The 14,309-nt window shown below is 38.2% G+C and overlaps 1 protein-coding gene across 1 annotated transcript in view; it reads left to right on the top strand.

The window, feature by feature from the left end:
- LOC109679167 (cadherin-related family member 3-like) overlaps window positions 1-14,080 on the top strand; it is a 74,915-nt gene extending 60,835 nt beyond the window's left edge. The window contains 6 exon segments of the mRNA XM_074042895.1: window positions 8,045-8,216; window positions 9,540-9,781; window positions 11,320-11,519; window positions 12,488-12,507; window positions 12,608-12,672; window positions 13,970-14,080. Coding sequence (XP_073898996.1) covers window positions 8,045-8,216; window positions 9,540-9,781; window positions 11,320-11,519; window positions 12,488-12,507; window positions 12,608-12,672; window positions 13,970-14,080 — 810 coding nt within the window.
- The last annotated feature ends 229 nt before the right edge of the window (window positions 14,081-14,309 follow it).

Raw genomic sequence — 14,309 nt, 5'->3', positions numbered from 1 at the left:
ACATGGAAGAATTTGAACTCCAAGACTTGAAAGTAACCTATCCAGGATTCTCAGCTCAAAAAGGTAGGATTAAGCTGGGCACTTAATTACTATGTATACTCTAAATTCTCTCTCCAATCCAATAGCAAATTCTGTTATCTCTACTTTCTAAATATAGCTTGAATTCTCCCACATCTCACCCATATACTACAGAAACCCTGGCTGTGCCACCATTGTCCCTTACCTGGTCTAGAGTAGTATCTTCTTACTCAGAATTCCCATCTCTGACTTGTGCCTATTCCAGACTACTCTTTCTTTTTTTCTTTTATTATTCATATGTGCATACAAGGCTTGGGTCATTTCTCCCCACTGCCCCCACCCCCTCCCTTACCACCCACACCACCCCTCCCTCTCCTCCCCACCCCCTTAATACCCAGCAGAAACTATTTTGCCCTTATCTCTAATTTTGTTGAAGAGAGAATATAAGCAATAATAGGAAGGAACAAGGGTTTTTGCTGGTTGAGATAAGGATAGCTATACAGGGAGTTGACTCACATTAATTTCCTGTGCATGTGTGTTACCTTCTAGGTTAATTCTTTTTGACCTAACCTTTTCTCTAGTTCCAGGTCCCCATCTCCTATTGGCCTCAGTTGCTTTTAAGGTATCTGCTTTAGTTTCTCTGCATTAAGGGCAACAAATGCAAGCTAATTTTTTAGGTGTCTTACCTATCCTCACCCCTCCCTTGTGTGCTCTCGCTTTTATCATGTGCTCAAAGTCCAGTCCCCTTGTTGGGTTTGCCCTTGATCTAATGTCCACATATGAGGGAGAACATAGGATTTTTTGATGGGAATTGCATTAAACATGTAGATTACTTTGGGGAGTATCGACATTTTTACTATGTTGATTCTACCAATCCATGAGCATGGGAGATCTCTCCACTTTCTATAGTCTTCCTCAATCTCTTTCTTCAGAAGTGTATAGTTTTCCTTGTAGAGGTCTTTCACATCTTTTGTTAGGTTTACACCTAGGTATTTGATTTTTTTTGAGGCTATTGTAAATGGAATTGTTTTCATACATTCTTTTTCAGTTTGCTCATTGTTAGTGTATAGAAATGCTAATGATTTTTCTATGTTGATTTTATATCCTGCTACCTTGCTATAGCTATTGATGATGTCTAGAAGCTTCTGAGTAGAGTTTTTTTTGAGTCTTTAAGGTATAGGATCATGTCGTCTGCAAATAGGGATATTTTGACAGTTTCTTTACTTATTTGTATTCCTTTTATTCCTTCTTCTTGCCTAATTGCTCTGGCTAGGAATTCCAGTACTATGTTGAATAGGAGTGGAGATAGTGGGCATCCTTGTCTGGTTCCTGATTTTAGAGGGAATGGTTTCAGTTTTTCTCCGTTAAGTATGATGCTGCCTGTAGGTTTGTCATATATAGCTTTTATAATGTTGAGGTACTTTCCTTCTATTCCTAGTTTTCTTAGAGCTTTTATCATGAAATGGTGTTGGATCTTATCAAAGGCTTTTTCTGCATCTATTGAGGTGATCAAGTGGTTTTTGTCTTTGCTTCTGTTAATGTGGTTTATTACGTTTATTGATTTTCGTATGTTGAACCACCCCTGCATCCCTGGGATGAAGCCTACTTGGTCCTGGTGAGTAATCTTTTTGATGTGTTGTTGAATTCGGTTTGCCATTATTTTGTTGTGGATTTTTGCGTCAATGTTCATTAAGGAGATTGGCCTACAGTTCTCCTTTTTGGAGGTGTCTTTGCCTGGTTTTGGGATAAGTGTAATACTAGCTTCATAAAATGTGTTTGGCAGTTTTCCTTCCCTTTCTGTTTCGTGGAATAGTTTAAAGAGGGTTGGTATCAGTTCTTCTTTAAAGGTCTGATAGAATTCAGCAGAGAATCCATCAGGTCCTGGACTTTTCTTTTTGGGGAGACTCTTGATTGCTGCTTCAATTTCATTTTGTGTTATAGGTCTACTCAGGTGATTAATTTCCTCTTGGTTCAGTTTTGGGTGATATGTATCTAGAAATCTGTCCATTTCTTTAAGATTTTCAAATTTATTTGAATATAGGTTCTCAAAGTAGTCTCTGATGATTTCCTGGACTTCCATGGTGTTTGTTTTTATCTCCCTTTTTGCATTCCTGATTCTACTAATTTGGGTTTTTTCTCTCCTCATTTTAGTCAGGTTTGCCAGGGGTCTATCGATCTTGTTTATTTTTTCAAAGAACCAACTTTTTGTTTCATTAATTCTTTGTATGGTTTTTTTGGTTTTTATTTCATTGATTTCAGCTCTTATTTTTATTATTTCTCTCCTTCTATTTGTTTTGGGATTTGCTTGTTCTTGTTTTTCTAGGAGTTTGAGATGTATCATTAGGTCATTGATTTGGGATCTTTCAGTCTTTTTAATATATGCACTCATGGCTATAAACTTTCCTCTCAGGCTGCCTTTGCTGTGTCCCATAGGTTCCGGTAGGTTGTGTTTTCATTTTCATTAACTTCCAGGAACTTTTTAATTTCCTCTTTTATTTCATCGATGATCCATTGTTCATTAAGTAATGAGTTATTTAGTTTCCAGCTGTTTGCCTGTTTTTTGTCTTTACTTTTGTTGTTGAGTTCTACTTTTACTGCATTGTGATCAGATAGTATGCACGGTATAATTTCTATTTTCTTATATTTGCTGAGACTTGCTTTGTGCCCTAGGATATGATCTATTTTGGAGAAGGTTCCATGGGCTGCTGAGAAGAATGTATATTGTGTAGAGTTTGGGTGAAATGTTCTGTAGACATCTACTAGGTCCATTTGATCTATTGCATATTTTAGATCTTGGGTTTCTTTATTGATTTTGTGTTTGGATGACGTATCTATTGATGATAATGGGGTGTTAAAGTCTCCCACAACCACTGTGTTGGGGTTAATATATGCTTTTAGGTCTTTCAGGGTATGTTTGATGAAATTGGGTGCGTTGACATTGGGTGCATACAGGTTGATGATTATTATTTCCTTTTGGTCCATTTCCCCTTTTATTAGTATGGAATGTCCTTCTTTATCTCGTTTGCTCAATGTAGGTTTGAAGTCTACTTTGTCAGAGGTAAGTATTGCTACTCCTGCCTATTTTCGGGGGCCATTGGCTTAGTAAATGTTCTTCCAGCCTTTCATCCTAAGCCGATGCTTATTTCTGTTGGTGAGATGGGTCTCCTGTAAGCAACAAATTGTTGGATCTTCCTTTTTAATCCATTTCGTCAAGTGGTGCCTTTTGATGGGTGAATTAAGTCCGTTAACATTAATTGTTAGTACTGATAGGTATGTGGTGATTCCTGTCATTTAGTTGTCTTAGTTATTTGAAGGTTTGATTGTGTGTACCTAAGTTGAGGTTACTCTCTACTGTCTTGCTTTTTCTTATCCTGTGGTTTGGTGCTGCCTCTGTTTTCATGGTTAAGTTGGGTTTCACTTTCTGTGTGCAGAATCCCTTGAAGAATCTTTGGTAGTGGTGGCTTTGTGGTCACATATTGTTTTAGTTTCTGCTTATCATGGAAGACTTATTGCTCCATCTATTTTGAATGATAGTTTTGCTGGGAAGAATATCTTGGGGTTGAAGTTATTTTCATTCAGTGCCCGGAAGATGTCACCCCACACTCTTCTTGCTTTTAATGTTTCTGTTGAGAAGTCTGCTGTGATTTTGATGGGTTTACCTTTGTATGTTACTTGTTTTTTCTCTCTTACAGCCTTCAATATTCTTTCCTTAGTTTCTGAACTTGTTGTTTTAATGATGATATGTCGTGGAGTCGTTCTATTTTGATCTGGTCTGTTTGGTGTCCTGGAGGTCTCTTGCATCTGTATGGGAATATCTTTCTCTAGATTTGGGAAATTTTCTGTTATTATTTTGTTGAATATATTACGCATTCCCTTCGCTTGCACCTCTTCTCCTTTTTCGATGCCCATGGTTCTCAAATTCGGTCTTTTGATGGAGTCGGTGAGTTCTTGCATTTTCTTTTCACAGGTCTTGAGTTGTTTAATTAATAGTTCTTTGGTTTTTCTTTTAATTACCATTTCATCTTCAAGTTCTGAGATTCTGTCTTCTGTTTGTGCTATTTTGCTGGATTGGCCTTCCGTTTTGTTTTGCAGTTCTGTTTAGTTCTTTTTTCTGAGCTTTTCCTTATCCTGGGTGGTTTCCTCTTTAATGTTGTCTATTTTTGTCCTGAGTTCATTTATCCATTTATTCATCGTGTTCTCTGTTTCACTTTGGTGTTTACACAGTGCTTCTATGGTTTCCTTTATTTCTTGTTTTGCTTTTTCAAATTCTCTATTTTTGTTGTCTTGGAATTTTTTGAGTGTCTCCTGTACATTTTGGTTGACCCTATCCAGTATCATCTCTATAAAATTCTCATTGAGTACTTGTAGTATGTCTTCTTTTAAATATTCTTGTGGGCTTCATTGGGTCCTTTGGCATAGTTTATCTTCATTTTGTTGGAGTCTGGATCTGAGTTTCTGTTTTCTTCATTCCCCTCTGGTTCCTGTACTAATTTTTTGCTGTGGGGAAACTGGTTTCCCTGTTTTTTCTGTCTTCCCGTCATTGTCTTTGGTGTTGTTACTGACCCTGTACTGTGTGCAATTAAGTATTTTCTAGCTTGTAATAATAACAATGGTAATATTTAGAATGGAAGGGTGAGCTGAGATTGAAAGCAAGAAGTTAAAGAAAAGGGGAAAAGAAATACACAGACAAGTGGGAGAATGCAGAACAAGGTTTCAGACAAGAATGTTTCAAAGGTATAAACCAGGAGTGTTAGTGTACTAATTGACAGTAAGCTGAACAGACATTAGAGAGACAGAGAGAGGATTGAAAATCAAAAATAAAAAAAAAAGATAAGAGTAAAAATAAAAAATAAGTAAATGAAAGAAATATCTAGATATAAAAATGAATTAAAATAAAATGGAAAATAGAAAATTAAAAAAAAAACCAAAAAAACCAAAAAACCTCTAAGTTCAAATGCAATGAAGTTTCAGTCTTAATAATTTGGGTGTCCGTCTCAGTCTCCAATCCTGGAGATGGTGCCTCAGATGTTGTTCTGTAGTTGTCTCATCAAAGGGGACACATAAAGTAGCACAAAACTACACACATACACACACACACACACACACACACACAAACCCCATCAAGTGTTCCAAGTTCAAATGCAATACAGTTTCAGTAAGTTTTTCAGCTTGCAGGTGTATTTTGGTTGTTCTGTCATCAAAGGTAGGGAGAAAAAGAAAAAAGAGTCTGGAGACAGTTCTGAGAATGGTATCTGCATCAGTGGCTTGCCTGCCTGCAGCTGTCAGCCTGCTGTTGCTGGAGGCATTGTTTATGCAGATCTCAGGGGTGAGTTTAGCACTCACCTGGCCCTGCAGGCTTTGTTCGTTCAGAGTTCTGTGCAGGAGCCTCTGCTACAGGCTTTCCCCTTTCCAAGGGGATACTGCACCCACGTTGTCAGGCCTGCACAGTTCATGTGGGAGGTGGGTCTTCCCCCCTCTCCTGTGAAGTTTTCCTCCCACTGCCACTTTCACAAGCTTTCCTGCTGGGCAGTGCTGCTGCACCTGCCAGCCGCCATGTTCGTTTTCAGTTCACATGGGAAGTGGGTCTTCCCTCCTCTCCTGTGGAGTTTTCCTCCCTCCACCACTCTCACCAGCTTTCCCGCTCCTTGTTGCTGGGTGTGCGCCCCGTCCCCACTCTTGCCAGAGCCTCTCCAGCCTGCCCGGCTTGTTTATTTACAGTCCTAGGAAGGATTCCCTTCTCCCAATCTTCTGCACTCAGTGCGCCCCACCCTCTTTCCTGCATGATTTATTGCTCTTATTGCTTATTACTCAGTTTCTCTTTTTTCCCCGGGTAGAGGTCACTCTGTCCAGGGGGGCTATGCTGCTTTGGCCCAGGCTTGTCTGTGGGAGTACTGCGGTACTGCAAAGCTCATCTGGTCTGCGTCTTCCCAAGCCTTCTGGGCACTGGCGAGTGGCGGCCCAGGAGCCCTTCTTGTTTCTCCATTTAACGTGAAGTGGAGATTCTCCGTGACGTCTGGAGGTGTGGAGGGGTCAAAGTTATGCCTCTTCTCAGTGATTATGCCTACAAAGTGTGTCTCCGGTGTCTCTCCAATATTTCACTATAGGAGGCTCGCTTTCTGCTTCCTCCCTCTAGCCACCATCTTGCGGCTTCCTCCAGACTACTCTTAATGCAGTGACCACAGTGATCCCTTAAGAAGACAAATTGCCCACTTCCTCAAAGCTCTCCACTGGCTTCCCATCACACTTAACTAGGCTCCAATGCCATTTCCAAGGTTCAGAGTGCCTCTATGGTGGGGGGCCTGGCTACCTTTTGTCCTCAGCTCCTACTTTTCTTCCTTTCATTGACTCCCAATCTGACCACATGAATGTCTTCCTGTTAGTCCAATATGCTAAGACTAATGCTCCATCCTCCATGGCTGACATTATCACTTTCATAACATCTCTGCCCAAATGAAACCTGTTAGTAAGGGTGTGTACCTGTCCATAGACTGTGTGCAATAGTGGAAATTTGAAGCAATCCATCATTAGGGGAGTGAACAAATAAAATATGATAGATGCCCATGGGGAAATACTAATCAAGAAGAAATAGTAAACCAGTTCTATAAGCAGTAACATGGAAAGATTTATTGGGCATTGAGTGAGAAAAGTAGGAAAGAAGAAATACATGAAGCATAATATCATTTCTGAAAATCAAAATGATACCACCAATGCTACATATTCTCCAAGCACACAAACTTGCTTAAGAACATGTTCCAAATATAAGGAAGTAGGAAAGAAATAGGAGAGTGAGTCAGAAAAGGAAGGCCTCTGAAAACTGTCTTAAATAGTCCCCATCTCCTTTAGTGCATAGTACCAATTACTATAAGACATTGCCTAACATACTTATCTGTTAATATGTTTATTGCTTTGCTTCCCCCCAGTAGAATATAAATTGTAGCTCAAGAGCTTTGTTCTACATGCAGGCTAGTAGTTGGCACACAGTAAGTGTTCAATTACTATTCATTGAATCGGTAGATTTATTCTCCCAACAGTCATAGGATTAAATTCCTTTTAACAGGAGCCAAAAAATGGCAGGCCCAAGGTTTTAATGAAGATTTCTGTTCCAAATCCAAGTCTGGTGCCATTTCCATTACATCACAGAACTCTCCCTGAAATCCCTTTACTTATCATATAAATTATCTCACATATAAAATATGACTCATAGCTGTGCTCATAGCTTCTATAGTCAGTCTATAGATGTAGCATTAAAGAAAGAACAATTCCCCAAGAATTTAGCTGTGTTGTTAAAGCATTACAGAAAACTTTAAAAAAGATAATTCTTGCAAATGAAGGAACACCAGGGATTCTTCTGCGAATGTTGTTAAGAAAGTTATTAGTCATCTGAGAGGGGGGCAGATAACATTCTAGGATGACTGGCATTCGAACACTGACATTTGAAAATCCTTCATATTTCTGTTTTTCCAATGTAAATCACAGTTTTCTGGTTTATAGTATTTTAATTAAGAAAAGGCTGATAACAACCCCTAATTAAGGTCAAAGCATGCTTTGAAGTAATCACATTGCTACCAAAAAAAATAAAATAAAATAAAAAAATCCAAACACTGTGCTTGAGAGACCAATGTAGAGGAGGCCCTTAACTAAGAAAGAGGTAGCACACTCAGGAGATATTTGCCAATCAGCATAGATATTTAAAGTATTCAAGGGACTACAATTTTTAGAGGCATCATTCTTCATCTGTCCTTTTGTTAGCATTTACATAATTTGTGGGCTTTCCAGAGGCTCATCTAATGAGCCCAAAGCTCTTTCCCTAATGGCTACACAGAATGTCACAGTTGACCCAGGAATAATAAGCCAAGATTAGTTGACTGACAGCTAGAATCCAAATCTGCAGGAAACATTTCTGCAAGCTGAAAATTCTAGTTTTTTTTTAAATTTAATAATTCCAAATGATCTGTCTCTATCCAGATGCTTATTTCTGATTTTGTGTATAGTCACATGACGTTCCTTCTCTTTTCATTGCTGACAGGTCACTGTCAACATTGAAGATGAGAATGACGAAGCCCCTGTCTGCACACCCTCTCTATATAAGGCAGTCATTTTTGACAATGTTGCTGCTGGGACAAACATCAATGGCTTCAAACTCAGCTGTCACGACAGAGATTCACGAGATTTTGAAATGCACTTTGAGATGGCTTCTGGTGGATGATCTAATTATTTCTTTTAATCACAGCATATGTCAAGTTGACATTAGTTATACCGTGTTAGACATAATGCATAACTTTAGAGGTGACTATGTTTATAAAGATTAAACTACATCACATCTCTAGCATTAGGTTTTCTCAGTGCACCCTTTTCACTTCTTCTATAATGGAAGAATCAATGACTTCACAAATACTTTTGTCACAGACTTTGAACATATATGGGAAATTCTACAGGATGTAAGGAACTAAGTGCTGAAAACAGCAACTACCATCCCATCTGATAGTATTAATACAAATTCACTAGGATAGACATTTTTAACTGTATTAATATCAGATTTACATGGCTCCAAATCAACTTTAGTCACCATCTTGTCCTCTGTGGAGGACAGTTATTGGAGACAAACTGTATACCAGGCACCATGTTAAGAAATGGAAGCAAAAAAAGTATCGGGGGGCAGATAAAGGAGAATGGTGGAGGGGTGAATTCAAATATGATATATTTGATATATTGTAAGAACCTTTGTAAATACCACAGTGTACCACTACCCAGCACAACAATAACACACACACACACACACACACACACACACACACAAACACAAAGTATCTAATACAGATAAGGATTTGTATTTGTGGCCTTCATTGTTCATTAAACTAAATTATAAGCTGTGATAAGTTTTTTAAAGGAATGCGACCAGGTATCATGAGACAGCATTAAAATGAGACTTATTTAAAGTATGTAGGTTAGATTTGTTGTCATTTATCTCAAAGGATGGGAGTGTGAGATTAGCAAACACACTGCCAATTAATTATGAAGACTAGTTTGATGTTTGCTGCCCTTGGTAGGTAATAAACTCTAGAGGAAAGAGCTGTGTTTATCTTGTTTATAACAGTGTCTCCTGGGCCACGGAGAGAACTTAAACTTTGTAGGGCTCAATGGAAACTCATGATCTTGCTAGCTCATTTGACACTGATCTAGTCTAAGTTGGACATGGCAATCAAATTGCTCTGTGTAGCAGATAAAGGAAGAGGAAGCAATTAGGCAGAATAATTGCATAATAGTGTGAAGTTTGGAAGTTTGGTAGCCATGCATGGGAATTAGACTCAAGGTCTTAGCCTTGAAAATTTTTCTAACCAACCACATTTATTGCTTATTTTATATCAACTTTATTATAAGTCATGTATAGATATGGGGATTCAGAATTCAACCCAATTTTATTTATTTACATCTACTGTGTTTAATAGCACTTTAAGGTAGTTTGAAGAAATCCTTCAAAGTATTGGAAAATAATTCTAACTTTTCAATTATCCCTTTTAAAGGAAATGAGAACCATCATTTTGGATTTGACCCAACTTGAGGTTCAAATACTCCAAAATTAATTGTGAAGAATCCTTTTAACTTTGAGTCTGGAGCTGATCTGCGGCGGTGGTACCATTTTGTTGTGCATATAATTGATGACAATCTGAAATATGGCAAATCCACTAAGCCCAGAACTGGCACTGCTATTATAAATATTTATGTGACAAGAGCCAATACACCACCTCCTCCAACCAATTCTGAAGTAAAGAGTTATGGAATTTAATTTGGGTCTCTGTGTGGGAAATTTTCTACTGTAAATTCCAATTTCATTCAAAAATGCTGAAAGATTGATCAGGGCAGCACCTTCACTTATGTGTGTTTCCACTTGGGCACTAAGCCATCCAGCCACTGAGCTACATTGTACATGTACAGTGTGCATCTGTGAATATACACTGTGTAGTAGGAAAGAATTTGGGGTGCATATAGGATAGCTAGCTATGTGTAAATGACCTGAAAGTCCTGCTCACTAAAAGAGCTCACTACTCAATGAACTTGATCAATTAAAAATCTCTACAAATTGGCACTTTAAAAGATTATTCTTGCTGGATATGGTGGTACACACCTGTGATCCCAGCTACTCTGGAGGTGGATGTAGGAAGACCACACTCCAAGGTCAGCCTGGGCAAAAACAGAAGACCCTATCTGAAAACAAAATGAGAGCAAATAGGGCTGGGGAAGTGGCTCAAGCAGTAGAATGCTTGCCTAGCAAACGTGAGGCCCTGAGTTCAATACCCCACCCAAATTTTGTTTTTCTCTAATAGCCATGCTATTCATAGTAATGGGACCTACAATGTGCCAGGCACTATACTGCATGTCATATACTCATCATTATCTAATCTTCAATCTAGTCCTCTGAAGTTCAGCAGACCCTTAAGTATTTATGATTAAAAAATAGATATGCAAAGCCTCTGCAGAATTTCAGAATGGTTTCTTGAGTCACCCAAAGATGAAGTCTATTCCATAGACTTTATGATGTATTTTATTGTCTTCTATTCTTTGAAATAGGAGCATTAAAAAAACTTGGGTGGAGGCTGTGCATGGTGGTACACACCCATAATCCCAGCTACTTGGGAAGTGAAAATCAGGAGGGTCATGGTTAGATGCTAGTTCAGGCAAAAAGCTAGAAAGATCCCTTCTCAACAAAATGAGCTGGGCATGGTGTTGCATGTCTGAAATAGCTACATAGGAGGCTAGGTAGGAGGACTGTGGGCTGAGGTTAGCCTTGGGCAAAAACACAAGACCATATCCAAAAAACAACTAAGGCATAAAAGGGCTGAGGCATGGCTAAAGTAGTAGAGCACCTGCCTAGTAAGCACAAGACCTTGTAGCACCAACACCAAAACAAAATATTCACCAGAATATTTGATTTTCAGGAATGCACTATCCTCTCAAACTGCACAAAAGTGTGCATTAGATTATAGAGCTACAGAAGTCAAAAAGGACCATAGATACCATGTAGTGCAACCCCTTGAGTTTATATATGAGGGCAAAGAAGAGAAATGGTTTGTTTAGGACCATAGACTGTTCAGTGCATGTGACTTAAGTCTTTATATCCCAATTTGATGGCTTCTTTATGTTATGGTGTTTCTCAGTGTCACCTTGTTTTAAAAATGTGTATGTCTGTGTCAATACTGCACTGTCTGTATTAAGACCATGGCTTTGTACAGATGCTACTGTATAAACAGATGCTCTCTGAAAACATGAACTAATGCTCTGTTTGTTTTGAAATAATTTTCCCAGCAAAGGAAGGGTCTGACCATTGTGTACACAGCTATCAACACATACAAATCCAGTGAGTGGTACATTCCTTTTATCTTCACTCTGATGGCTATTTTCTTTGCTGGATTGGTTTCCTGGGTATGTTTCCTGCTTTGGAGATATGGAAACTCTACGGATTGCTGTCAGAAAATGACCAAGGACACCTCCAAACCCAAATCCAAGTATGTGATTTTTCTTTTCTTTTTCTTTCTCTTCCTTCCCTCTGGCCTTCTCCCTTCTCCTTCCTTTCTTCCTTTCTTCTTTCTTTCCTTCTTTCCTTCCTTCCTTCCTTCCATCCTTTCTCTCTTTCTTTCTTGACAGAGTTTTGCTATGTGACCCATGCTGGCCTCATGCTACCCATCCTGCTGCCTCTGCAGCACTGAGATTACAAGAGTGTCCCACCATGCTTGGTTCTTTTTCTAAGATTTTTATATAAAGAGTTAAAATTGGGGTTTGGTGATCTTAACTCTGACAGTTTCTGTCTAAGTTTGCTTGGAGGGGTAAAATACTTGGGATACAAAACTTAATGATCTCTTTCACCAATGATCCCAAACCCACTATATCCCAGAAATACTGGGGGAACTTTCTTTAAAAAACAAAATAAAACAGTAGCAACATATTATTGAATGATACTGCAGAAAGTCTCTAACAGATTTTCTGTGGGAAGATGTTTTAAACAAATTTGTGAGCAAACAAACAACTCCCCTTATTATTCTGAAGCAAGTAGTTTTACGGACAGATGTTTTACAACCACAGTGAGCTAGCCTAGGGAATAGTAATAAATGTAGGTTCCCTCTCACACATCTGGCTGGTTTTAAATCTCTCTGAAGCTGGAAAGAGAGGCCAAAGAAATGGATGGAAAATGAATTTATCATCATCCAAAGATAATTCGTCAGGGTACAGAATATCATGGCTTTAAAAATAGAGTTGGAATCACATTTTCATTAAATACAGTTTATTTGTGTTGCAATAAAGTGGGTGGTGGTGGGTAATGAAGATCATTTTATTATTCCTCATACTGATTTCATTTTCCTGGGGTAAGGAAGATGTGATAATAGTCATGTGCTAATTACCGGCTGAAAATTTTTTTTTAATAAATCATGTGTTAGCATAATAAAGCTGATTTTTGTCAAATTTTCTTTTCATACAGAGGAATGAAGTATATTGCAGGTAAGGTATAGATTGCTAATTGTCACGTGCTTATAAGTTGTGTGATTTAAAAAATGCAGCTCATCAGATACCTGCCTTCTATTTATTTATTTTTGAATAGGAGATAGAAGTCAAAAGGAAAAGGCTGTCATAGGAAACAGAAATAAAAATTTAGAAGTATTAACAGTAAGTACATTTTTGTAATCCATCTACAGTAGAAGAAAGACAACATTTTTCTATAATTGGTGCACAATAAAAAGTTCTATTACATAAACATATGGTATATCTACTCAAGCATCTTAAGAAGGAAATAAAATAATTTCAATTTATCATTGATACTGAAATTGTATGCATTACAAAGCTGGGATTTCCAATTCAGTCTCAGAATTTGGCTAGGTCAAAATTTGTCTTAAATATTATATGTGCATGACTCTAGATAAATGAAAATCTGGCATTATTCACCATTAGTTAAAAATAAAAGCTATACTTGAAAATGAATTATACATGTGATAGACCTGAATAGTTAAGAGTATTTTTAGCAGATAGGAAGTCTATGTAAACCACCTTCAAATTGGCTGAGGCTTACTCATTGAATAATCCACAGAAACAAGTCTATAAGGGTAAGAATGGATCTAGAAAGATCCAAGAAAGGCCATTTTTAGTCTTCCTCTCTCTCTCTCTCTCTCTCTCTCTCTCTCTTTTTTTTTTCTCTCCAATTGCCTCCCAGGCGCAAGGATATTGCTGTCCGAGTCCTGACTGACCATGATACTGTCTCATCAGCTGGTTCTCTTTCAGTGCTTCCTCCCCTACTTTTTCCTTTAGGAAGCAAGTGCCACAGAATCTTCTGTATTATTTTGCTAGTGTTGCCATAACAAAATACCACACACTGGGTGGCTTAAACAACAGAGATTTAGTTTTCATACTGGAGGTCAAAGTCTAAGGTCAAGGGGTTGGCAGGTCTGGTTTGTCATGAGGATTCTCTTCTTGTCTTTCAGATAGCCAACTTCGTGCAGTGTCCTCACATGGTGTGTCAGGGCAGTCTGAAGCCAGTGTCCTAATCTCTTCTTACTAGAACACTAGTTTTATTGGATTGAAGCCCACCAATGTGACCTCATTTTGCCTTTACTACTTCTTTAAAGGGCCTATCTCCAAATATAGTGACATTTTGATGTCCTGCAGAGTTAAAATTTTAACATGTGCATTTGGAGGAGGGGTGGAGAGTATAATGTCTCTTGTAGAAGACAGGAGACTTCACATCAAAAATAGGACCTGAGTTAATAGAGGTCGTGGCAGGCAGGCTGCTGTGGGGAAGTGGGCTGAGAGGAGATAAGAATAGCAAAGTTTTGGTCCCTAGGCTGCAAACCCTCTACAGATCGGAAAGATGAAGGAATTTATAGGAAGTCATGTGTTCAAAGTGGTCAACATATGTAAAAACCAATTTTACAACTGACTTTATTGTTAACATTGTGTGCTTTTTTAAAAGGAAACTGTTGTGTATGAGACTGTGTTTGATGGAAAAGCCATTGATCCAGGTATGGTGCTTATATATATCATTAGAGTTAAGCCCATTTTGCCTATTTGGATACTAAGCTAGGAACACATTACTTATTCATTGTGTTTTGCAAAATGAGAATCTGTTATAAACCAAACAATTTTAGGGCCAGGCAGGTTATATAAATGAACGAAAGCAATCAGATAAAACTCCCAATGGAATCGTCACTTCCACAGGGGAATAAGTTTCAGAGTTGCCAGTTTCAAAAGAAGCTTGACACCTACTTTGTTACACGAAATCTGCACATTTTTAAATGTAGGTAACTAGTTCA

The sequence above is a fragment of the Castor canadensis genome, chromosome 10, assembly GCF_047511655.1.
Source record: "Castor canadensis chromosome 10, mCasCan1.hap1v2, whole genome shotgun sequence".
In the NCBI taxonomy this organism is placed as follows: Eukaryota; Metazoa; Chordata; class Mammalia; order Rodentia; family Castoridae; genus Castor; species Castor canadensis.
The sequence above is the reverse complement of the archived record's forward strand: the minus strand, read 5'-3'. Positions and strand labels throughout refer to the sequence as shown.